The following is a 27,482-nucleotide window of genomic DNA, read 5'->3' on the forward strand; positions in this document are numbered from 1 at the left end:
AAAGAAAGAAAGAAAGAAAGAAAGAAAGAAAGAAAGAAAGAAAGAAAGAAAGAAAGAAAGAAAGAAAGAAAGAAAGAAAGAAAGAAAGAAAGAAATTGCAATTCTTTCAAAAGAATCCAGTTCTTTCCTGTGGACACTGTTATCTGTTTTAATTTCTGTTTATACTATAATATTGCTGTTCTCCAAGCCAGTCAAAGTGTCTTATATGAGGCATCCACCTAGTAAACTATTTTAGAAAACCATGATGCAGTAAGGTGAGTGAACATATTAATATGTTAACTTCTTTGGTTTGTGGAGGAAGGAGCTGTAAAAATAGCTTGCGCTATTTTTAAATCCCTTCTGTGTTCTGGAATCTAGATGTGTGTAAATCTGAGTGTTGTTTTTACAATTTTTGGTCTCTCCTTTTAAGCTACAGCACTGCTACAAAGACATATATATTGTTGACATTATTATAATTAGTATAGTAGGCAAGTTATTGTATTACATAGTAAATCTCTTCTTGACTAGATGAATAAATTTTTATGATTTGTGAGTCCCTTATTTAAAATACTTTAGAAAAATTATTCCCAATTCTAAAAGTGTTGTGAATTTTACAATAAATTAATATATATCACATAAATTGTTTTTAACATAGTAATTGCTCACTGTTTTTTTCTTCTGAAAAATATTAATTATCCGTGAAGAAAATTCAAACAGCACTCCTATGACAGATGATAAACCAGAAAAAAAGAAAACACTTTTTTTTTTTTTTTTTTTTGGATGAATGGCTTGATACTTGTTTTCAGGAGGCTGGGCTGTGAGGTAAGGTACTAACATTTATCTAGGAAATGTTGGAATTGAATATTTTGCATTAAACTGATGGACACTGCGACAGATTAAAAACTATGAATTTTATAAACAGTTCATATGTAATAAAAAGCAGAATTAATGCTAGGAGTTACAGTTATTAGCCTCTTCTTTTAAAGTATGCAGAAAAAGGGCATGATTTGTCTTCAAGCAAGAATATTCAAAATGATAGTCATGCACCTTAATTTCTTTTTGCTTCTAAAGATACCAGTTGCATGTCAGGTACATTTGAAATACTAAATTTTGGTGAAACTGGGAAGTACCCAGCAATATGTGCTCATCAACAACAATAAGAGACTGAGCTAATCTACCTGGAACAAAGCTACCCCTTTCAGATGGAATATCGCATCAGACATTGCATTATTGAAATGGTACTAGAGACAGAATCATTTTCTCAGATAGGATGATGAACTCTGTCAAATTTTTACAAGCAAAAGACCTAGACTTACAGGATTGGAATTTGAGAAGGAAAGTGTATTGAACCCAGAAACTATTGACAGCATGAGAGATTGAAAAGGTCAAATAGGGGAAATCAGAAAGTTCTTTATTAGAAATGTAATTTTTTGTTCACTATAACTGAACCAATCTAAATGAGTCTTCCAGAGAGTGAGAACTGATAAAATATTCAGATAGGATATTTTAATCTGGACTCCAACTGTATTGGAAAAATCTGTTTTTAATCTGTGTTCCCTTACCCTATATAAATAATACAGAAGTAAGATTACATATTTGAAACAAAAATACAAGACTATAATTTCTTAATGCCCTGAAATCCAATCTAAAAATTAAGTATCCAAATTCTGAGGCCACTTTCTAAAATTGTTACCCATCCAACAACTGAAATAGAAATAAAGAGAGAAAGAGAAAGAGAGAGAGAGAGAGAGAGAGAGAGAGAGAGAGAGAGAGAGAGAAAGGGAGGAAGGGAGGAAGGGAGGGAGGGAGGAAGAGAGGGAGGGAGAGAGGAATTCAAGTACTTTAAATGAGGTATTACTTGAGTAGAAATATATAATTAAATTCAGATCTTCTGAAGACCCCTGCACAGCTGTTAGATGAATCAGTAGTACCTCATATTCATGTTTTACAGTCCTCCAGAGTAACATCCATGATGACAAGATTATGTTGTCTTCAGTCTTCACAGAATGGACCAAACTGTTGCCTCGTTTTACTCCAGAATTTGGAAGGGAGGTGTCAATCTTATGATGTTGTGAGCAGCTTAATCTGAGCATTACAAGTTTAGCTATCTCTGTCAAACTTAGATTCCCCAAAAACCTCTGTGACAGTTGCCCTTTTCTTCATATAGTGCAAAATGATGGTGAATTTGCTCAAGAACTAGGACATCAGCTTCACTTCCATCAGCTGCATTCAAACTCTCAGCTCATTTATCGGTGGTGTGAACGTGTCTAGAGATAGCCTTTTGACTATTTGACATTTGTCTCTCTCCCAGAAAATTATGTCACTTTGCATTATTAAATTAGAGGCAGAAATGGTCTTTGTAGATGATTGATCTCTGATCTCAAAGTTTTATTTAATTTGTATTATTCAATGAATACAGTTCCGTTCCCTTTTCTCCCGGATCATTTCTCTAATATTCTAATTTTCATGTGACAACAGAAGACACTGTTGATACAGACACATCAGCCTTGTTTTCAGAGAGAAGCTCTGAGATATCTTTCAGTAGTGGATTTCAGGTGATGGGGTTCCCTAAAGGATCAGAGATGCATCTGCATGATGTGTATGATATCTAATCTAAGCACCTAAGTACCAAACTTGCGTGGTCAGATGACTGAAAGACAGCCATACCAGTCCTGACCAACTGTCACATCATTTACTGGATTCAGACTTGGAAGTGCATCTCTGCTGGGCAACCACAAATTAACTTATGAAATGTAGTTTTCTAAATTGCCTCTTATCTGTCTAATAAATTGCTACCTTAAAAAAGTGTCTGATTTAGAGAGCTAAATTTATCATGACATTAATCTGACTGTGTTTTTACTCTGTTTAAAGATTAATTTGGTTCTTTCTCTCTATTAAATCTCATTTTAATTAAGACAACTCAAAATGAATTATAAGAATTGTTACTGGATATACATGGTTGGATATTTCAGAGATAAATGAAGCTGGCTCCTGCACACATATAAAACAGAAACAGTATGAAGGCATTGATGGGCATGAGAACATGTAACAGAACTCTGAAGTGGAAATAAGAGGGTTCTAGCTACAGATTTGAGATAATAGAACTTGTATGGGCAATGAAGAAGCTTTCAATATCTACTGTGAGGAGGCAAGGTATACTGTCAGACCTACTTAAGATTGTTTTGCAATGCTCTTCTATGCAGCTACTACATGCCAGGTGTACATAACATAGGTCAAATGCTATACATACAAATAGATTTAACAGTATTTCATTACAGCTAAGCCAATGGACTTTATAGTCTGGACATTCCAGTCCTCTTCATAAAAGAAAACTCTCTCTGAGATGCAAATAGTACTTGATTCTGATTTCTAAATTAAATTGGCTTAAAATTGAATGTTCAGATATACCTAAAGAAAGAACTGAGTCCATAAAGGCCTCATTACTGCTAAGCGTAATGTGAATGTAAATAACTCATTCTACAAAGGCAGGTTTATCTTTATGGCCACATGTACAGTTCTGCAAAATCAATACCTTTGATTTTACCTTTAAAGTTTTATGAACATGAGTGGCAACAATTAGAAAAACTATTCAGTAAATGATCCTATGTATGGATTTCAGAAATTAAATATATATACTTCATTCAATATTAATTGAAGTTTAGCAACAAATATTTCCAGAGATAAAACAAAACCTTTTTTTTTTTGGCAATGCATGTTTTTGTTCTCTGAAACTGCATTTTCATTTAAAAGTCTGTTGTGCGTGAGAGAATCACAAGTCCCTAAGGAGTTCTTTTGACCCTAGGAACTACATAGATGAGAAGATTTCTATCCCAGTGCCTTTCAGACAACATACTGTATTTTAATATAACTAAAGCCAGTTTCTGAAACAGTGATGAAGTCACAGTATCTCTCTTAGGATTTTTCATTGTATTAACGTTTCCCAAGGAAAAAGATTCACAGGACTGGGCATTCAGACCAAATCACACAGTATGCACAAACCAGTTACAAATGACAGAATAGTCAGTAGAAGCACAGAAAGATAAAAGCAGCAAGTGATTATGTTACAGGTTGATGCCATCCAGTGGCTCACTAGAGCATTGAGAGCAGCACTGATACAATATACCTTTTACTTATAAAGTTCCAGAATTGCTCCTTATATTTTCATTCTTTTGAAATTGTTTGGTCTTAGTGGTTATGAGTGTACTCACATAATTTAGTGCTAGATAATGCACTTTCACATATACTCTGACCTAGATAGATAGATAGATAGATAGAGGCACATATTGTCTTACAGTGTCTAGCACACACAGACAGTGTGCTAAAATAGTATTGCTTTATAGCCATATGAATGGATGCATGCCAGAAAAATATAATTTTTTTTTTAAAAAAAAAAGAGCAGCTAGTTTTTCTAAGGCAAAATATGTGCTCTTGAAGTGGTGTGATTATCTTATTTGAGTTTTATAAGATAATATACTTACTTTCTTATTGGATTCATATAAAGAGAAGATACACTAAATGATTGCATACGGATCTGCCTGCTCTAAAAATAACTTGCCTACAGCATGAAGATCCTTCCCACTATCATAATAGTATCTCAAATTTATGTGGCCTTTATTTAGGAAACTTGGAAATACTAATGGACTTAGTCTAACATGGATTTGCAGATGATAAAATGCATTACCCAGCTGCAGAAAAAACAAATGAGAAGATGTTGAATTTATAGTGATCAGTAAGCAGAACTGATATTCAGATCAGTTTCTAATTAGCATATCAATACAAAATTAACATAAATGAACTCAAGCCCCATCAAAACATCCACTTGCCTTTTTTATCATGTATGACAGTAATATCCCTCCTTTAAAATATGTTTTCTATAACCAGCTTAAATTCTTCCCTTTTCTGCTATCCAGATTACTGATTTAAAAAATGAAATACAATCTGGGTTACAACAAAAATGCTTCTCAAGAAGAGTACTAGTTACACAAAAAAGTTAAAGATCAAACGAGTACAGAGACAGGATATATGGGTGCAAAGGGCAAATTCTTTTAGTCAAAGTAAGAAGACTGGATTATGTTCTGAGTTTGTGTTGGTTAACACTTAACCCCATACCTGCAAGCAACTGTGAAAGAAAGATACAAAACCATTACCTGAATTTCCTTATGAGGAAATTTCTTATTCATTTCTTATGAGGAAAGAGTTTTTAAGAGGGTACTTGTGTTGTTTCAGCCTGTAAAGCTTCCACTTATAACATATGAAGCCTGGGCTCTTAATTCAAGCATCTTAGGTGCCTTAATTAAAAGGAAACTCTTCATCCCCAGGGTGCAGTCTAAAAATGAATGCTAATCCTGAAGAGATGAGAGATTGTTGCCCCTCCATCCAAAACTGCAGACATTACTGTCACTGTTTTATGTGATCCAGCACTAGCTTGTACATCTAGCGTAGCAGATCTGGAAATCCTTTCTAGGGACAACAGTGACACATGGTAATATTTTCTTCTACAAACCTTCAAATAATAATATTCAAATTTTGCCTTCCGCAATTTTGTGTCAAAGACAAAACTATAGGCAGAGATATATACCTTCCTACTAGAGTGTACAAGATTTTTAATTCAGTTACAGTAAGTAGAGAGGAAGTAATTATATATAAAATGTTGATGTCGAACTCCAGGCATTCACAAATGCTCTGACTACAATGAATATCAGCATTACTTTGTAAAATATCACCAATCACAGACATAAATTGTAGAACAGCCTTCAGTAGCCCCAAAAAATACTGAAACTGATTCTTAATCAATTTATAACCACATAGATAATAAACTAATTAGGTGATATGAAACAGGCAACATCAATTTATCAGGAAAAAATAATGTCAGTCTATATTCCTTATCTAGCAGGATAACTGGCCTAGTGGACACAGAGGAAGCAGTGGTTGTAATACATTTAGACTTCAGTGTAGCTTTTAACATACTAATGATGGCATTCTCATAAGCAATCTAGGAAAGTATGTTCTGGATGAAATTGCCATCTGATGAGTTGTTGCAAAAATGTACTAAAAAGTAGTTCTGAAACGTTCATTATCAGATTGGGAATATGTTTCATATAGCATACTTTACAGATTTTTTTTTTGACTCAATTTTACTTATTAAGCTTGGCAGAAAATGCTCTTCAAGAAACTGGGATTTTTTTTTCCATAGGTAAGAAGGCATATTTTGGAGGACAGGATCAAAATTCAAAAATCACACTAAATTGGAGAAACGGTCAGACACCAATAAAATATGATTCAATAAAAAGGAAAAAAAGCACTAGAGTCAGTAAGGAACAGTAAAATGCCCAAATAGAAAATCAGTTAAAAGTTCGAGAAAATCATAAAAAGGGACAGGTGATTACAGTAGATCCCAAGACAAATATGAATCTACAGAGTTATCCTGCTAGAAAAAAAAAATTAAATGCTTGTCTGTAAAGCATGGAAGATAGAAGATGTTTCATGATATTTTAAGTAGAGTAGAATGTCTGATGCTTGGATTTAAGAAATATATAAACAAATTGCTAGGAATCTAGAAGAAAGTAACAAGACTATAATAGGTTTGAAAATGGCTTGTGAGGGGATTCTGAGAATTTGTGAATTTTGTGTGCTTTCTTTGTTCTAAACTAAGTGAACCAAAAGCTTGCTCTAAAGAGAACAGTGAAATATTAAAAGATAATACGAGAGAAATGAGAATTTCCTGCTATCCACTAAGGACAGGACAAAAGTAGTTAGCTGAATTTACCCAAGAGAATTTAAAGTCAAATACAAGGAAAAAATAAAAATAGCTACAGTCTGTGCTGGAACAGCTTAACAGTTCAGTGGTTTTCACTGGAAATTTTTACAGACAGATTAGACAAACATCAAAAGTTTGGTATACCTAATCTTACCTCAGAGGTTGCTTTCAGCCCAATCCTATCCACTTTCTGCATATTAATGCAAATGTCTGAAATTAGTACTGAGACAGATTCCAGCTAAATGGAGTTTCTATATTATTTAGTAGAAGGACTAGGGCAAAAGTACGATGAACACAGACTGCTAACAAAGCCTACTGAGGACATAGGAATGATGGGTAAGGGAAATAATGGAAAGGGCTGGAGTTTCATATTTCACAAAATAGTAAGTATTCACAGGGGAGGTTGTTACGACAAGTTAGGCAAAGTGTTTTAGAAAAAAAAAAGGAAAAAATTAATCACTCACAAGTGCAATTTCACTTCCTCTGAAACATATAGTCTTAGATCCAATTCACCAAATAATTTTGGGGGGTAGCAAGGAAGAAAGTTGTCATACACATATTTGAGCTAAGCAAGAGACATCAGTATTTCTGTCTGCTAGTATATAGGTTAGAGTGCTCTGACAGACTGGAAAAGGCTTGGAGTCAGTCCTGTTAAAACCCAGCCAGTTCAAGACTCAAGGATAAAGGAGGAGGTACTAATCATTAGATTATGCAACATCTGAAACAAGGACTTCCTCACTCTGCTACCTGCTGAGGTTATTTAATTATATTAAATACTGGTGTAATTACTGAAAATGACAGCAGAGCCTGGGACTGACTCTCAGTCTCAGGCTGAGACATTCACTGAGCAAATGGTGCACCTATGCATCAGTGCTCATATGGATTACTATTAATGCACAGTGAAAGAATATCAACAGGTGAGATGCAGAGCACAGTGACGAATATAGAAGTTGAGTAAGGCACTTTCTTGGAAGGTGGAAGCTGGGAATTCAGATTCCCTCAGGCAAAGGAGGCATCAGCTGTGAATTTCTGTATGACTGCGTGAACCTACCCCTTCTTTTCTGTTGGCGAGTCCAGACATTCTTTAGCACTGTTCTTTTAAAAAGTTTGTGGAAAGTATTTTCTTTAAGGGTAAATGAAGTATTTCATTTAACAGACAGTGACTTTTAGCTACATGTGGCAAGAAGAAAAGTGAGAAAAATCTCTTTGATCCAGATCAAATGTGGATCATTTTGATGCAAATCCTGTTGATGTAGCTAGGGTTCAAAAAAAATTACAGCCTTAATTCCAGGTAACAGATATTTTATCAGCTATTAATATTCTTGCTGAATTTTTAAAAAGAGAAAGCTCTCCACCTATACTTTACTTTAGAGTTTGAAGAAAAGATTTTGTGTCTTGCAGACGCATAAAAGCTTGTATCAGATTTTGTAGCATCTTTTAGATTGTGAAATGTCAACAGTTTTCTCTTTGCGGGAAATAATGGCAAGTATAGCTATTCTGTTTTCTTGTAAATTATTTTAAATTTTCATCTCAAATTAATTAATTGGGCAATAAGTGCTGTGAGAGCATTGATCATACCAGTGGGTTTAGCTGGTTTCTTAGAAGAAAGGTTAGAAAAACATGGTTTTGTTCGCTTTTACAGGCTAATGCAACTAATTCCTTGCAAGGTCAAGGAAGAACTATTCACTGCAACCTCTCTGCAGGCCACATGAACCTCCTTTACAGCACAGATGCACTGAACTAAGTTTGTGCCACTGCTTGGCTGGAGTCAAATGAACTCCGTATCTTCGGTTCAGTTTTATTGCACACATCCAATTGGTTTGGCATTACTCCTTCTCCACCATAATGATCACCAATGTACATTTCCTGCCTACAGAAATAATGTACGTTTTCTAGCAGCAGTCCATTTCTCTTTTTGTCTCGTTAAGAGAGAGGATAGTAAGTCTAGTCAGTTTGTACAAAATCTATGTTTCTTGCTAATATGAATTTGGTCCTAGTTTTATCAAGTCATTAATTTAAGATTTGTGCTGCAGAAGTAATTAAAACACAAATGGAAATATTCAGTGAAATAAAATACTAGTGTAGACTCTAGGAAAAAGATAATTACCAAATAATGGGTTTCTATAAAGTTGCACTTGCTCTTCCAGCATATAAGCAAATATTTAGTTGACAATTTAAGCCTTGTCAGAAATAATTACTTTGAAAATGTAGAAAAAAGAATATGAAATGTAAGTCAAGAGGTAAAAATGGAGCATCTCATACCTGTTCTAATAGTCATGCATGGAGACAGCAAATAGATACTTTCAACATTTTGTCACAACTGCAAAACGTGGTGGGGAAGCCAAAAAGTGGCACAGATGAACAGAAAGGAAGGCAGGAACCTACAAAGAGATGAAAGAGAAAAATAAGAGGAGAAACAAAAGTCATTAAAGACTTTAGTTAAGATGTTAGCAATTCAGAAAAAAAAAAAAGAAAAAAGCACAGGAGGTAATATGACAGCAGTGTATTAAATAGTGATGTAAAATGGCCAAGCAATATGAACATTTACTCCTTTTTGTGTCACATAAGGTTTCTGCTGCCAGTTTACATAATTTAAGCAATATATTTTAAAAGATAGAAGGATATAATTTTTAGACAATTAGTACCCTTTTAAAATCATTTAATATAGATGCAAAAGGTACAGTAGAAATAAATAATTAGTCTAACATTTATAAAATCATAAATATTATAATATCATTTCATAGCAGATGAAATGCCAGCTGTCTAGGGGAAGGATTTTTTTTTCTGGAAATATGTTTGTCCAGCAAGGAATTTTTGTACACTTTGCAAAGCATGTCTGAAAGCAAAATACTGTCTAACTGGTTTATTGGTCTTATATAAGGTGGTGGTTCCCTTTTCTTTGATGTGATACAGTGCAAAATACATACATTACAAAAAATATAAATGCTTTCATACAAATTATGTCCTTAGGTGCAGATTCCAACTGTCTGAGTACAACTTCAAAATTGCAATAGCAGTACAGAAGATCTGACTTTTTCTGTAATGTTCTATTTAAGTCCACTTAAATTAGATTTCCTTTACTAACAGTAAAAATAGCATTTCTTTATGCAAATGAAATAACACTACTTCAGACTTCTGCAGTTACCACAACAGAAGTTTGTTGTGTTTGTACACTGTCATGTTATTTCCAGGTAGGTAGCTCATTCACTTATTTTCCCCAGTTTTCAGAAGCATTTTAGATATCAAGGTGTTATGTTGCAGTTCATTTCCTACCAGGCTTTCCTCTGATATTAATTTAGTATTTGATATTTATGCCATGGGTAAGAATTCTGCAGTAAAGTATGGACGGGTTCCAATGATATTTAGTGTAAAGTGTAACCATAGCTATTGATAGTAAGGGCACTGGATTGACATAATGCTCTGATATCCAAAATTACTCATTCAGGATTCCAGCTGAAGTCCGCTAGACTTACTGCCTGCACAGCACATTGGCTTTTGACAGCACATTTAATCTTTCACTTTCTCAGTTCTCTGTCTCTAAAATGGGGTAATAATTCCTTGCCTCAAGATGTATTGGATATACTGTAGAGATAGGCCTAGGATAGGAAAAGGTCAATAAAAGAGATATTTATTTTTATAAATGATGTTTTTTATGATACCATTTCTTCACTCTCTAGGGAAATTAAAAAGATATTATTTTCTATCACTTTATAACAGATTGAATGGTAAAATGTCTTTGTCATAATTGTTGTCATCCTCTACTAATTCCTATCAAAAGTATATGCTTTTTCATTTTCAGCCATCTGAATGTTGACACAGGTAATGCCGCAAATTAATATACTACCATATGCAGCTTATATCTAGTCAAGGGTTGTCCCTATATGAGAAAAATGGTAATATTAAAGATTTAAGTCAGAACTAGCTTTATTCATTCTCAGGAAAAAAAATATATATGTTTATGTAGGTATCTTGGCACCAACATCTTTTCAAAAACTACTGTGTATGTGAATGTGTGATAGCAGTACTCACATTTAGAAGTAGTTGTTCCTTGCCACCCACTTCTCTGTTATTTATTGTTGTTTACATGGCAACTAAGGTTTGTGTGGCATATTAGGTAAGTAAAATGTCAGGTTGCTGCCTGACAGGATAGGAAGCTTGATTCTTCAGCACCAGGCTCAGGCATTACTACTTGCACAATATAAAGGTGATGTGTATATAACTTGTCAGAAATCTTGAATTTTTAATTTGCCTACTCTATATGAGATTTGTGGTTTATGCTCACTGTTCACAGAGGAATATGCAAGGTGCACGCTGTACCAGCTAAGCTCCTGGAATAGGATCAGGACACGATGAAAAAAAACTTATTAGCCTCCCATTTTCCTTAATTTGTGTTTCTGTTTCTCTTTTTACTTATATCGACTTAGTATCTCTCTCTACTTAAATCGACATCCTTTTTCTTGATGATCTTAGATTGACTGTGCTTTTAATAGCAGTAGAGATCATGTGCTCGTAAGTGCTTGATAGTGTACATACTCAAGTCCATTTCATTTCATTCCAGACTTCAGCAAACAGGCAGCCTTATGTCTACTAGATCTATCTTCATTCTTGTACAATCTTTAGGTTCTCCTAATAGTAGAAAGTTAGTGAAAGGAGAGGAATATAGAAAAGGAGAAGGAGAGAACTTTGGTCCACTCCAAGAGTGAAGAATGTTTTATTTGGTATTTGCACCCTATTAAACTCCAATATCAATCAATCATAAACACTGAGTCTAAGCAATCAGTCTTTATTAGCTCCAATTACTGCAGAACTACTTGTTTAAACATAGAGTGAGATGGAAGAAGTCATTATATAAATCAAGCTATTTGTTAAAATCTTGATTCTAGTAGATGTTATGATAATTTTATTTGATAATTGAATTGTAAAAAGTCATATGAATGTGGCTTAAACACAACTTGAGAAATTGTTTTGAAAATAATATATTCTGTATCTTGATACAGAGAACATCTTGACAGCTTGAAACATCTTGAAATATAGTCATTTCTCTGGCAATGTTTAAATTACAAGTAAAGCATGCATAAATTTTCAATATTCAGCAATTCAGGAATTTGGGACAGATGTTAGGGAAAAAGTCTACATGTGCTTTAGCGCTCATGTACATGCGCACTAAACAAAAGATAAGACATGGCATTTTCTCTACAGATCTGTGTGTGGAAAATTCCACAGGCAAGTCAACACTTCATTTTGGGTACAAACCAAAGCCCCTGCTTGAATGCAGATGTACTTCTGCTCAAATGTTTGTATACAAAGTATAGCACAAGCCAAGGAAAAAACTCGGCCCTCAGTTAATCCTGTCACCAGCTTTCCTACAGTAGCATTTCAATTTGGCCAGTTTTTGGCAAGCAATACAGATCTAAAGTTGCTTCTAGGGGCGTCCTGATGCTGTATACCAATAGAGAGGATAGCAGTATGCAGATTACCCAAATTGACTGTGCTTGGAGCAGGGAGGTTGCATGAATGACCTCCAGAGGTACCTTCCAACCTCAACTATTTCATAATTTTCTAAGCAAGAATATGTGAATAGCTTGAAATTATGGTGTCCTTTCAAACTTCTGTTCTCTCAGCTACAAATCTTCTGCAGAAGGTCAATAAAGACAGCAAGACAGGGAACACTCAAGGTATTTTTCCACTTCCTTACTCACATTTTCCACGTACTATAGATTTGACATATATCCAGAATATGAAAGTATGTGATTTCCATGTTATTCCAAAGTAAAGAGCCAGTTATCCCACAAGAGAGTCTTGTGGGAGTAAGAAGGAATCCTTGTGGGCAATGCTTTTTCCTGGGTGCTCAGTTTTTTCTCTGTGTAAGCTTGTATGTGAAGGGGCTTGTGAGATCCCACACTATGGATTTTCTCCTGTCATGTGATGGCCCTGCTCATTGTCTGTAAGTCTTGGGCTTGTTGCGCTTGCATAGGCTTTCCTAAATACTGCAGTATCACAAGTAACTGGTTGGGTGGGACATGTCTAAGGAGGTATCAAGAAAGACTAGTTTTTTTATATCATCCCTCGGATGATATATAACCCTCGGAAATCTGGCTTACATTATTTGGTATTTTACAAATGTAACAAGGTGATTAATGAACAGACTCATAGCCTGATTATAAGACGTGAACAAGCCTGGTGAGAAGATAAATGGCAGGAGAATTAAATAATTTGTAGCCAGCAATATATTTCCATATGTTGGATATATATCCAACTGGATATTCCTACTGGCAAGTAATGGTTAGATTGTGTACACCAGAGTGTATCCATCCACTTCTAGTGTACTGTTACAGTTTTGAAGATATGGTGGGCAAGAGATAAGAGATTAAAGTATTAATACGGAGGTGATTTTAAAGCTGCTAGCATGAGGTTTCTTCACACATGGGAAGAGTTTGTTTATTTGGAAACAAAGCTATTGGGAGATGGAAAGCAGCATTGTTGGCAAAAATGGATAAGCAAAGAATATATATGTGCTATCTCTAATAGCATATCTCGATCACAGATAGGGTAATGATAAGCTATGAAGGATCTTAAAAGCAGAAATAAGTTGATTGATGGAATTAGGAAAAGGAGGCAGTCAATAGAAGTCATTTGATTGGAAGTCTGGGAGGGAATCGAGCTCTGGAAAGTATAAATGGGACAATAAAGTTTTCCAACTTTCCAACAGTTGTCAGAGTTTTGACATAAGGTAAAGAGGTAGATCTGGAGTGACGACTTCCAGATTTCTGTCTGTGGTGGTGCTGTCATGGCAAATGACTAACCAGTTGAAGACTGCAAATTCTGGAAGCATTCTAAATTTTGAAAGGCTGCTTAGAAGGCAGCCCTTATAAGTTTGGAGAGGGATGGGGATTGCCTTTTTGGTTTTTTGTTTGTTTTAATTTATAGTTCAGCATTTTAAGGCAAATAAATAGAGGAGCTTTGTATCTTCATGATAACATTTGTTAAATCTTAATTTTCTCTTTAAGAAAAAAAATCCCTACCAAGGAAATGTCATTTGAAGCTATAGACACATGAACACATGCATTTGATTATGCAAATTATTCAGTTTAAACTAGGTCTTGACTTACACTATGAAGTGTCTTTTCTCCCCAGGGAATTTTGTGTCTGTCCACATCAGGGCTTTAATTTGAGAATACATTTCTGAAATGATTCTCAGAAATGAAGAGATAACTACAAGAACTGGGCTTCTCTTCAGTGAAATGAAAACAGAAGACATGTTATACAAGTGTACCTAATGTGTTTCATCCACTTAGGGGTTCAGTGCACAGGACCAGATTAAAACAAGGCTGGGGAAACCCCTACCTCTGCAAAATATCTAATACGAATACCGTGTCCTCAGTCCTGTGGTTTGCAGAGCTGCCCCTGGGACAGTGGATGAGAGTGTCCTGGCTTGACCTTAGAAATTCATCATCATGTCAGCAATTAGTGCTCTTGGGTGAACCTGGATGCCATCACTGGACTTGCCCTACTTTTTTTGTTTGAGTGCTGTGAGACTGCCCCTTGCTCATGATGATCCTGCCTCTGCATACTTTGCTGTCATCCTCAGCTCCTGCCTTGCTTTCCTTACAGCACAGCTCATTCCTGTTTCTCCCTGATAGACACAGTCAATGTTATAAACAATCAGTGAAGTTTACGAGATTAGTAACTACAGTGTAGCTCCTTGAGATCTTTCCTACATGCCGCACTCTTTCATATAGCTCCTTGCAACCATCTACACCTTCCTAGGAGATTAAGATGCAGGATTGTATTAGTCCTGCAGCATGAAAATGCAATGTCCTCTCAATAAAAATATCTACACATTAAGTGCTATATAAATTTGAAGTATTTGCAGGTAAAATATTGTTGAAATATTTTCCAGTATGAAATTTGTCATGAAGACCAGAGGTAGAATCTTGATGCCATTAAAGGGAAATATAAAATTACCATCCCCTTTAAAGGTGGCGTATTTTATCTAGTGTTGATATTATTCCTGATTTAAAAACAAGATGAAATGAATGAATGAGCACAGCAGCAGATTTTTACATAAATCTACTGAATCCAAAATCATAATATATTCTGAACTGCACATGTCTGCACACACAGAAAACGTATCATTTGCATTACTTGATAAATTCACACTAAGGCTGCTGGATATGCACATTAGCAAAAGATGTTAGTAGTAGTTGTTTGTCATTATCCACATGCACAAAAATGGTTCATCTGCTAACACAGTCTGCACCTGCTTGCCTTTTATAGCCCTTTTAAACTTTGGTTAGTACAATCTGTATCACCCTATCAGAAGATGATAAAGACTGTACTAACCAAAAAGGGATTTTTTTTTCCCCTGATGGAAAAAAATATGGATCCAGTCATGCCATTTATCTATATATTTATTATTTATATTTTTACTGTTTTCTTTAGATAATATTGGAGAAGTAAGAGTTGAAGATAGCCATTCAGATATGCAGATAGCTCAGATTCTGTTCCAGAACATGCCAGTAAGTTATTGTTATGTCTATATAGAAAGGTGTTTGATTAGGAAATTTCATTTGTATATTTATATTAATTCCAGAATTGGTACCTAATGGATTTAATTTCAGTCAGATTTCATCATGTACTGTGTCCTTCTAAGCAATGGCACAGGCAAATGATATTAGCCATAGTGCCAGACATTGCTGGATTCTTTGGAGACAATTTTGATAAACACCAAAAGATATTTATCTGTTGCAGAAAGAATCAGAAATCATATTTGTGAAATGTATCTGGAATAGATGTTAAACTACAGTATCTGCATTATGGGAGCATATTTTTATTTAAAAATAACATATTTAAACAGTGAATATGGATAACTGTGTATTTGAGGTAGCTGTTATTGCTTATAACAAAAGTCACCGGTGATTGATTCACATGTGAACAATTCACATCTGAACATTTACATTAATAGATACTGCATTCAAACTGCAAGTTGTGAATATTATATTTAGTACAGGACTTGAAAGCAGTATATTTAAATACATTATATTGAGAATTAAACCTTTTATTTAATTGTGATTAGAAGATATAATAATCTAGATACCACAGGCTCTATTAAAAAAAAAAAAAAAAAGAACAATTATTTGAGGAACTATAAGAGTTAATATGGCTCCTTAAAAATCTAAATGCATAGGGCCAGACTGTGGCAGTCTGCTCATATAGCCCCATTTAGAAGGTAGATTAGGTAATGTGGACTATATACTTTCCAAGTGCTAGTTTTGATATGCTTATTAATCTATGGTTATACTTTATTCCACACATTGTTCTAATTACAGTAGTTGGAATGAACTGTGGGATGTGGTACTATTTAACTGATGAAGACTATCATAGATTGATTGTAAGGAATGGATTCAATTCGCTTTTCCCACTGATAGTAATTCTAGATAAAGGCATTAAAATCCTAATATTCCAGATATTTAAAATAAGGAAAGAAAAGGAAATGTCTTTTTTTCCTTTTTTTTGAGAGAGAGGAGGAAGGAGGAGAGGAAGGGAAGATAATCCAAGTACCTTTAACCAACTGTTTGTGTGTGGTAAAGTTTCTTACATGAGCAGTTGATGTGAAAATGTGCAAATCAACCATGCCACATAGAACACATAACTCTAAGAGTTTTAACACATTAGATATTTCATAGTCTCTTTGAATTTTTACATTTGTTCATCCCGCTGGCATATGTCACAAATGAGGAGTGATGCACTTTATTGATACGGGACAGTAGTTTAATAAGATTCAATAGCAAGGCACACTGTTGTTTACTGCATAGAGGAGCAGGACTGACAGAATTGTTGAGAAGGTCCTCCATGAGATTCTGAAAGGACTCCCTTGCTTTCCAAACTCCTCAGAGGAGTCTGGGTGCCACTATTTGCAATCTTAATCCCAGATTTTGTCAACAGTTTATGTCTGGATGATTATGTGCACAATTAATCCAGGGATGCAATTTAGCAAAGTTTAGGCAGTTTTGGCATGCTGTGTAGTCCCTTGCCAAGGAACTGTTGCTGGTTAGGGGTTTCTCGTCCTTGAGAAGAGGCTCAAGGCTCAAGGAGAGATCCTAGTGTACAGCCCGCCACCATGCAGCAAATGAATTTTGTGCTCTTACTTTACACATGTTAACAGGGAACTTCTCAAGTCAGTGGAGAGCTCCATTCTCCATCAAGCCCCACTCTCTTCACTCCATGCTAAATACTTCATAGCGTTGTCCACTTCTTGAGCTTAACAAAGGCTCTTCACAGCAATGTTCTAGATATTCCATGTGAATTGTTTTGAAATGAAACTTATTAAGCCACAAATTACAATAATAGCAACCTGAATATCATGTGAGAAGAATCACACAAAATATAAATGGAGTAATATTACATTTAAGGAAAGAATACTTTTAAAAGTACTTTTAAAAGGGTGAAAAATATCATAATTTTTCAATAACAGGTTTCAAGTCTGGCATATGAGGTAATGTTTAAGAGTAATACAGACTCAGTGAAGGCATGCATGAATTCTAGGAAAAAAAAACACAAAATGGGAAATTTTGGTAGGAAAATGTGCAACTGTATACAAGGATCAGAATTTGAGGCAGAAATATTTGTAGATTAATTTTAGCCATAGAAACTAAATATACAGAAAATCTCTAGTTGGAATGTAGTCTTTAAGATGAATACTTCTAAAATGTAATGGTGTATTAAAAAAATTGCTGTAAGTTTCCTGTTCTGAGTTTTTTTTATATATAGAAAAGAATGGTCTATAAAAATGCATGTGTTGTATTATTCTTTTACATACACGATCTATAGTGGGAGTTGAAATTTGGCATATAAGAGGCAACATATTTGTGACCAGCAAAGAATGAGCAGTAAGAATCATGAGAGAATAATGTGATCCTGAGAGAACAATGTCACCCTGATGTGGTGAAATGCCGTGATGTATAAGTTTTGTGAAGGTATGCATATTTTTCTTGGTCCTTCAGATCTGAACATGATCCGAACATGTCTCCCAAGGTTTCATTTCATCCTTGATCTATCCTAAAGGGTCATATCTTCAGAACAATGCACCAAATATCTACTCTGCTCTTTTCTCAAGAATTGTCACCACTGACACTTCTTCAAGTCTCATCTGAGTTCTGAATGCAAGCTCAATATTCAATCTCTCATTGGTAATGAAAACTTCTTCTAGTAGGGAAGCTAACCTGTCTAACTGCCTAGTAAGATAACTTGACTTTTACCCTAGCTGCTCCAAAGAGCTGCAGTATATGTTTGTTTTGGGAAAGATCAACTGAGATCTTTGTAGCAGAACATTCTGCATCTTCCTTTCCTTCTCAAAGCACATAGATTTCCTGAGGCTACACAGCTGCGGCTCAGTCCCGCCAGTCTGTTCAGGCTGGTCACGCTGCAGAGAAGCTCAGCACTCTCCTAGAGTCATGTCAGAGTGCATAGTAATTGCATCTATAGCTCAAAAAGACGATTGTCTGGAAATGTGTGACAAACTAGTGGCGGCAGATGGGAAACCACAAAGCCGCAAAGGAGGTGAATGCTAAGTCAGATAAACTTAGATAACACCAGCTGTCACCACTCAGAAATCTCCAGCTTGTGAACTGAAGCCTTTCTGCCATACTGATGATACTACACGTCTGCCTATAGATACCTGATCCTTTTTCTGTCTCTCAGTGAGCAGTAAAAAATACTATGAAAGACCAAAGGCATTGATACACTAACCATTAAATGTCTTGATCACAAAATCAAAAGCTTAGCTGTAAATGTGAGTTGACAAGGGCTGTACTGAGTAAAGAAGTTTTTGGGTGCTTTTGTCAGTTTAGTGCAGAATTGCACAGGGTCATCTCTGGAGATCAAATTATGTAGTAGGCATTCCAAAAAATGGGAGCAACAGTAAATCTCTAAGTACACCTAATTAAAAAAAGAAAAAGGATGGATACAATGGTGGAAACATTTTCCCTCAGAAACAACCCATCTAAATGACTTACTCAAAACCAGTCAAGATTACGGACTTGACTGTCAGTACTGGATCCTGAAACAATAGATTCCTTTAAATCGACTCCTGTGGCATCTATGGGAAAGATGTTTGCAGGCAAGAAAATTTGAATCATGAAAAAAAGATAAAAAATACAGCTAGAGAAATATAGTGTACATTTAATTATTAGAAATGTGAAAATATCTTGGAAAATGGTTATGCATCAATCTCATAATTCCTTTGTTTGAAAATAAGGCATTTTTCTTGGTCAGATCTTTTAAAAGGGAAGTCACTGAATCATATATATAAGCAGATTTGTACAGTGAACTACTTCTATCAAGAACATACAGGAAGTGCATTACATAATGCAACAAGGTAGAGGAGGTTCAGAATCATCTGCTTGCACTATGTATGTTTCAAATATATGCTTCAAAAGTTAAAGAAAAACAATTATATTGATCATAATAATGTGAAGAAAAATTTTATGAAAGTATGCAATATATTTTATGGTTAATAAGTTTTATTTCACCTTGTTCTGCTTTCTTACCAACTGAAAATTGTTCTGTTTGATACCAGAGCAAAGGATTTGCAACATTTAAAATGTTCAGTAGTGTTAAGTGAAATCTGGTTTGACAGTGCTGAAAGAGGATAAATTAGTTAAGAAAAATGTTGCATAAAAGTTTACTGAACTGAAAGAACGAATTCCCATGACTATCTGCTTTGCTTTGAATAATGTCAACAGAAGGAGCAATGCTGCTACAAACTATTTGTAGAAGAAAGATATAATAGAAAAATCAAAAATCTCCCATCAAATCTCCATCTGGTATTCTTTCTGTATTTTAAGGGTATGTAACTTTCTAAGTTTTGAGGTAACTTTTTAACGGCATGTAGCTTAGTGCAGCTGTTGGTTCTTGCTCAAGTCAAATATCCTGATCAAATCAACTGAAATACTTCATAAATAAGGTTTGAAGACTTTCTATTCTATTTTGTAGCGTTTTTAAGCTAATGTAACTGGTCTCTATGCACTTAACTTTACGAAGTGAGCAGAAAGAAAAAATGTGGCGTTTGAAATTTCTTATACTCAGTAAGATGTTCAAATAATTTTATTTAAAGATTGTATTTTTATTTTGCTTTCTCAATGTCATCTGAAATAAGCAAAGATAAAATTATCATTGGCAGAATTTGAGGTGCAGATTGGTAGGGTGGTAGTTAAACAAACGACACTTATCTCTGCATGATGAAATCTCTTGTCACATAACCTACATTGGTCACATTTATAGGACAAGATTTTTTAGTTTGAAATGTCATGAATCCCGAAAGAACAAAGAACCATGATTTCTAATTTTCCCCAAATTAGCTCCTGTTTTGAAGTAAATGGAGATACGCTATGATGTCTGAACATTTAAACGGGGTAACCTTGATCTTTGGTGTTGTGATGGTTTTAATTATGTATATGGCACCATGACTGATGTAGTTATTTCTTGCAGTGACCTTATAAACTGTAAATTTTGTCTTCCACCTCAGATTACAGAAAAATCCAAAAAAGTAAAATTCTTAATCTTTTGATCCTTATAAGAAATACTTCTATGCAGCTGGGAATAGATAAAGCATGCTATCTTATCAAAGTTGTGTATTCATATCCATCAAATATAAACCTTTTAAAACAAATATAAATCAAATCTGATTGCAAACTTAACAGATTCAAATACTTTGAATAAATAAATGGAACTTCACATCTGGAAATCATTTTCTTCTTTGGAGCTTGTATGAGAGTGTTGAGTATGTATACTGGCTGCATACATTGCAGTTGCTCAGAACCTAGCAATTACCTTCTCTTGAGATCACAAGCTTAGTGTTTCTCATTTCTTCTGCACAAATCACGGAGCTGCCAAGTGTAATGACAGTTTAAAGCATGTTTTTATTAATAGAATCCTGTATTTCTACAGTGGGAAAACAGCCTTTATATTACAGGAAATAGTTTCAAGCTCATCTATTAAAAGCTGAACTTCTGTGACTCCATATAGAAGAAAAATAAAAAAATCACACGTCAGTCTCCATCCTGAATCATGAGACTGTTACAGAAATGACTGAACCAGTCAATTAATATTGAGGAGAAATTAAATTGATCATTGGACTGCAAGAACTAAATAACAATATGGTACTTATCTGGGTTACTATATAATATTCAATGTATTTCATATTGTATCTGAGCACAAGCTCATATATGAACAAAGATAAGCACTCTATCATCCTAGGTTAGTTAACAAAATTTAATTAGAAGGCCTTCTGGGAGAACTACTACAATTAAGTAATGTGTTGCATTCACGGAATCTATGACTTTACATTAGAAAAACATACATGAAACAAAGACACTCATTCTCAAATTATAAAGTAATTTAAAAATAAATAGTCTCTGTTTCTTTTCATTCTCCTTTCCTGTGTAATTGAGAGCATGGCTACATTACTCTACATATAAAAACTACTTAAATCCCTCTGTGGGACATCTTTCCATATGTATGTATATTTCAGCATGAGGAGGGGCAATTACAACACACAAGTAAATATAATTTCTTGCAGAATTTATAGTAAAATCTAGCTATAATTATTCTTGTAATATATGGATGTCAAAATAAAATAATCTTCTAATTTAATGAAGTCTGGATTTTCAGATAAGGAGTCTCATTTGTGCTCCATTTATGTGCCAAATTTTAAATGCCAAAGTTATCTAATTCATGCTCCAGAATATTGGTAGTATACAGTCATTATGCCAGCTGGATGGAAGTAATTTAAAGAGAAGATAAAACAGACAGTGGGATGGTATATGAAGACTGTTTAACAATGTGACAGAAGAGTATGATCTCATGTTTTTCCCTTATATGGAACTCTGCCCAGTTTATTTTAAATCTAGCAAATAGAAGCTGTAACAATTTATCTTATGTTTCATATTCATCTTCATATAGACTGAAGCCTAATACGCTGCTTTTCTCACCAATGGAAAGATCTGCAGCTGCAGAAATGACAGAATGTTGCATGGGGAATCTACAGTACAAATACTTAGAAAGCTTTTTGTGGTTCCCTAACTGGGAGTTATGCTACAAAGGAATACTAGAACTCTGTAAATAAAGATTATCATCTGCTGTACTTGGAACAAATCTGAAAAAAAAAAAAAAAGATTGTGTAGGAGGAATATACTAGGAAAGCCCAGGCCTCTAGGATGCTATGTGATGGCACAGTAAAACTGATTTTTTTTTTGCTGCATAAAATACCTCATGGAGCAAAGACCTTTCCTCCTATTAAGACCTATCTGGATGTATAAACAACAAATGACAATAAAGAAAACACAAAATAAATTAATTATATGTAAATTTTCACACAAATACATTCACATTGTGCAGGGTTACTTCCATAGGGGTTTCAGATATTACGGGCATAACAGGGATAAAGAAATTTCTAGTTACAGAGATAAAAAAGGAATCATAAGCTGTCTTTCTATGGATCAAAACCCAGCATGTCCAGATGACACAGGTGCCTCAGGATGGTTTATCCTAAGTTTTCAAAACTTAGCATGAAATAGGGAAAGCTGTGCATTATACTGCATACATGTTTTTAGTCAAGGGAGCCAGATTCTTAAAGGAATTGCAGCTAATTGTTCCATTAAAGATGCAATTTCCCTTGAAAAAAAAGAGTTTCTGATTTCCTACAAAAGGATATTCTGGAAAAACAAATCCTGTAGTTGTTCTTGGTGGTGGTGGTGGTATTTGTTTTTTTTTTTTTTTTAATCCCAATCCATAGATAGGTAAAAGAAACAAGATTCTCAGTACTACTCAGTTATTTTGGTTTGGTGTAGGAATGCACAATGATCTCCTCAAAATCTGTCATTGTCCCCTGCCCTGGATTCCCTTGCAAATTTCCCTGCTGTTTCCAGATGGCTTTATACCTCCCACTGGCAGTACTCTCCTAAACCACTTCTTGCATTTTATACTGTCAGAAGTGGACCTGCCAGCCTGCCCACAAACCAAAGAGCAATGAAAATGAAAACACAATAATAATTTGAATAAGCATAGAAAGGAGATATAATGTTTTTATTAGTTGTGAGTTTCTTTCTAGATACTTCCTAGTGGGAATGTGATGGAAAACAAGAATATTTGAGATAAGACAGACAAGAATATTTGAGAAGCGATACATAATTTTTGTATGAAGTGAACAGTTTATGTTCAGCTGTCAAAAACATGCCAGAAACTGATGCTGACGTGAGAAACCTTTTTAGGTTTCAGAGGAGGTAGAAAAGCTCAGCCAGATCACAAGATAGGAGGTCTTCAGTCTTTTAAGAATGACATTTGAAGGGCATTTAGGCTGTTTTCTATAAAAGGAAAACAGTCACTTGAAAAATTATGTTGTCATTCTCTATAAAGCAGAAACAAATGGTGGGTGATGAGAGAGGTCAGTGAAGTACTCTATTCAGTCATAATTGTAGTTTTTTTAATTATTTTTACATCAAAAATAGTATTTTTTAAACCAGCTTTTTGCTATGATTGACTAATTCATATGCAAAACTAGTGAGAAAACAAAATGGCAAATTAAAAACTGTAAAACAGAAATGCCAATTTGCAGTAACAATAAGTAATAAGAAAAATCAGTTCTTTATAAAATGGCTGCTTAAGTCAATATTTAACCTGCACAAATACTCAAGAAAAAAAGAAAAGTCATAAAAAATACTACCACTTTGTGGATCTAGAAAATTCTTGGAAAGAAATATTGTCCCATGATGAATTTTGCTGATGCTGAAATTGGGATCTTACTGCTCTCATTTGAACATAAGACTTATGTCACATGGATGATCTGAATACACAGCTTTACTTAATTAACATTTTCAGATCTATCTTTGCCTTATATAATCTGGCAGCCTTCCTATTAAGGAAGTGACTCCTCTCTGTCACAGGATTTAAAGACAAGTTACCATGTTTTAAATATTGTGGGTTTTGTTTGTTTGTTTGTTTGCTTGCTTGTTTTCCTGGGTTTCTCAGTTCTGTACAAAGAATGTGCATATGCTTTCAATTTTTGAAGCAGATTCACATTTGAGAAATATCTACTTAATGAAAATAAAAAGGTAGCATGCCATTTACCAAATAACATTTTTTTATACTTTTCAAAATAAGAAACAATTCCATTTACTCACAGCGGCCCTAGGAGTGTGTAGTTTCAGTGTGAGTGGAGGCTTCAATATCGGAACAAGAGAAATTAAGAATAGGACATAATCTATTATGCAAACTGGAAAGCTGCATATAAATCTTTTCCTTTCACAGAAGTATGTAATTGAAGCAAACGGAAAAAAAGAAGGTACAGCCGGGGAAATGAAATGCAGTCCTGCGAGACCCCCAGTGTGGAAAAAAAAAGATTGTTCTAATGACCATAGGCTTAAATTGTATGGAATTTTCATTATTTTAAATCATGAAGGATGCAACTGCTGAACAACTGGCCTACTGTAATTCAAAGACAGAAAAAAAAATCTTTATAATAAGCTCGAATATAATACAGAATTTCATAAAAAATGAATTCACAGAACTGCGAATGTATACTTCATTTAGGACTGTGTTTGTAAACACTTAGGACTTACTTACATACTTAGGACTGTATTTGAAAGATTTGTCAGTAAAGTAAGAACTTTACTAGTCAACATCAAAAAGTTGAGCATAACAAGATTTAATTTTAATTTGAAAGGGTACATTCAAGTACAAAGAAATTTTACTGGACTGGACTTCTGTCACTGTTCAGGCAGAATGAGATAATTTTATTGATCCCCAGACAAACATTCAGAGCATCTTAAATGTTGTGATGCCATTTTACTCTTAATTCTTTATTCTCCTGTTCGGGTTTTCTATAGATATTCCAGATATGACAACATTACAGATTTTATTGTATTGCCTACTGCAGAACATGCAAGGAAAGCTACTAAGTTGCTTTCCTTGCAAATATAAAGGAGTATATGTGACTGTACAATAGAAGAGTCTCTTTATTTCCCCCCCCAATGTCCTTATTTGTTGCAAATGCAAATAATGCATTTTTTGTATTATTTGTCTTACACTGCAAGAGATCAGGAGCAAAGGCTCACATACAAAAATAGTGATGGTAGAAGCATAGCTATGATTTAATGATGTAACTATTGAAATTTGTAGCAAAATTCATACCAGTATCAAAAGCAGTAGAAACAAGTTCTAGAAAATTATTCAGGTCTCTCTAAAGATTTTCCATGTTCTATGCTTAAGTTGATGAAAATGTGTTTTTTGCATAGTTCATATAGTAATATAATGATTACATTGTTCTTCTGCATGAGAGATTTTACATGTATTATTTGTCACAAAGGAAAATTACAAAGCCTACTGGGACAACTAGATATAGAAAGTTAAGTTTGGATCGATGGTGCTATGGCTCATGATCAACCCGAATATTCCAAAGTAGAAATTTATAATAGCTTTCAGTATATCCTCTAAGGCAAAATAGAATATAATTCTGTTTACAGCACACTCTGAATAAACAAAATTTTTGCATAATCACATATTATAGGAAATATCTCGTATTCTCATACAAGAAGACCATTAAAAAGCATTCTAACCATAATCCTGCATATGATCCAATTACAGGCAACATATTGGCTAATACTTGCTGGCTCTTTCTGTCAGCTGTTTGATCCCTGTTGTACAAAAGCCAAAGGTTCTTGCAGAATATTCTGAGTATTAATTATAACTTTTCCCTTCTTTCATATAAATAATCCTGGTAGTCTGTAAGTCCTCTTTGGTGTTTTATGTGATATCCTTTTCAAAATAAATAGAAACCTCTAAAGCTTCCAGTAGTATTAAATTTTTCATAAATATTCCCTTGCTCTAAACTATGTTTGTTCCAGATTTTTGATCATTTGTAGTATCTTAAAAGCTATCAATGTAATTTCCATAGTAAATGGTCTTTTATTGGCTTATGATTATTAATGAAAAATTTCTGAAACACAACAGTGTTTCCAATATTGTTTATCAGCCGTTTGCCAGGTGCCAAGACTATCAGGTGAAAGGAAGAGTGACTTTACAACTATTTTCATGGTCATGCATTCAAACTGTTTGCCTTGTAAAACAGTTAAAACAGCAAAAACAGTTAAAACAGTTAAAACAGCAAAAACAACTGTATGCAAAAAAAACTGTATGTGTTTGCTGTAAAACAGCAAAAACAACAGAAAATGACTACAGACAGTTCCTTTCTGGTCTTCAGTAAAAACAACCTCACTTGCTGGCTACTATCCCACTGTGTCTCCCCAGATCTTTACTTTTTAATATATTCCTTTCCAGGTTCATGAGACTGTAACCTTCAGCATTTTCCTGTAAGCTGGATTCTACACATCCTCATTGTGCATTCTACACCTCTACTAAGAACAGATTTAAATACTTCTGAGATATGAATACAAATGAAATCTGAATCTTAATATTTCTCCCTTTATTTTTGTAGCCGGACCCTGCAGGCAGAGACATCTCCATCCGTCCAATCTTGGAACACTGTGAAAATACCCACATGACAATTTGGCTTGGAATAGTCTATGCATATAAAGGGCTGCTCATGGTAAGCATAGCTAGTTCTTCAAAACACTCTTTTCAGACTTCTATTTGTTTATAGGTATGAACTGAATTATACTTGCTTTCCTGATGGCTGAAAGTGAAAACTTTATTGAATAAATCTTTTATAATTTGCCCTGTTCTGTAGTTCATAAACTGGCAATGTGTAGGTATGATTTTATGTGAAATAAGTAGGACATTACTGAAACAGAATGTAAGTTGTATGTTATAGACATGCTGCAAAACAAGAAATTCAGATATTGAAAGACGTGATCAAAACAATTTTGTTAATACTTCAGTCTAATCATCCAGATTTATTTAGGTTCTCCGAAAGAGTGGAACTAGTTCCAGTATTTCTTGGCATTTTAAATGTTTGTCTCTGAGTTGCAACTAGCCATCAGGAATAGTCACAGGAGATGAAAGATGATTTTGGAGTCTGAGTCAAAATCACCTTTTTGTCCCAAAGACCTATCTCACAAAAGGATTTTGTTACTAAAATAGGACTTAGGAATCTGAAATCCTAAGAGTTTAAAAACAACAACAACAAATATTGTAAAGGTAACCACTGGTGATTTAAAGGTCCTCATATGCTAAGCCTCAAATTTTAAAAACATCATATAATTGATAGCCCTGATAGCCTCTCTTGAGCTAAACCTCATCTGCATCCTTCAGCTAGCTAATTATATGCTTACACTGCCCAAAGGGTTCAATCTGGCTATGTGTATTTCTCGTACACTTGTTGATTACAATATGTGAAAGCTGCTTCCACTCAGCATGTCTGGGGTAGGGAAGAGGAGGGGCACGAAGAGATAGTTGCTCATGCCTGAAATATGTCTCTTCCCTTAATCACCGCTCTGCCAAGCCACAGAGACCAGAGGCATGTTTCTTTTCTCCTTGCTTCTTCAGGATGAGAGATCTATAAATATGTTATATGAAAGAAGAACTTCTTTCCTGTGAGGGTGACAGAGCCCTGGAACAGGGTGCTCAGGGAGGTTGTGGAGTCTCCTTCTCTGGAGATCTTCCAAACCCGCCTGGATGACGTCCTGTGCCATGTGCTCTAAGTGTCCCTGCTGGAGCAGGAGGTTGGACTAGAATGATCTCTAGAGGTCCCTTCCAACCTCAACCATTCTGTGATTCTGTGATTTTTTATCCT

At 34.6% G+C, this 27,482-nt stretch overlaps 1 protein-coding gene across 1 annotated transcript in view; it reads left to right on the top strand.

Moving 5' to 3' along the window:
* The window catches only part of GABBR2 (gamma-aminobutyric acid type B receptor subunit 2), a 349,731-nt gene that overhangs the window by 288,723 nt on the left and 33,526 nt on the right, over window positions 1-27,482 (top strand). The window contains exon 14 of the mRNA XM_026034555.1: window positions 26,226-26,336. Coding sequence (XP_025890340.1) covers window positions 26,226-26,336 — 111 coding nt within the window. The remainder of the gene's footprint in view (window positions 1-26,225; window positions 26,337-27,482) is intronic.

Source organism: Nothoprocta perdicaria, unplaced genomic scaffold, assembly GCF_003342845.1.
Source record: "Nothoprocta perdicaria isolate Ctin4 unplaced genomic scaffold, notPer1 scaffold_147, whole genome shotgun sequence".
Lineage (NCBI taxonomy): Eukaryota > Metazoa > Chordata > Aves > Tinamiformes > Tinamidae > Nothoprocta > Nothoprocta perdicaria.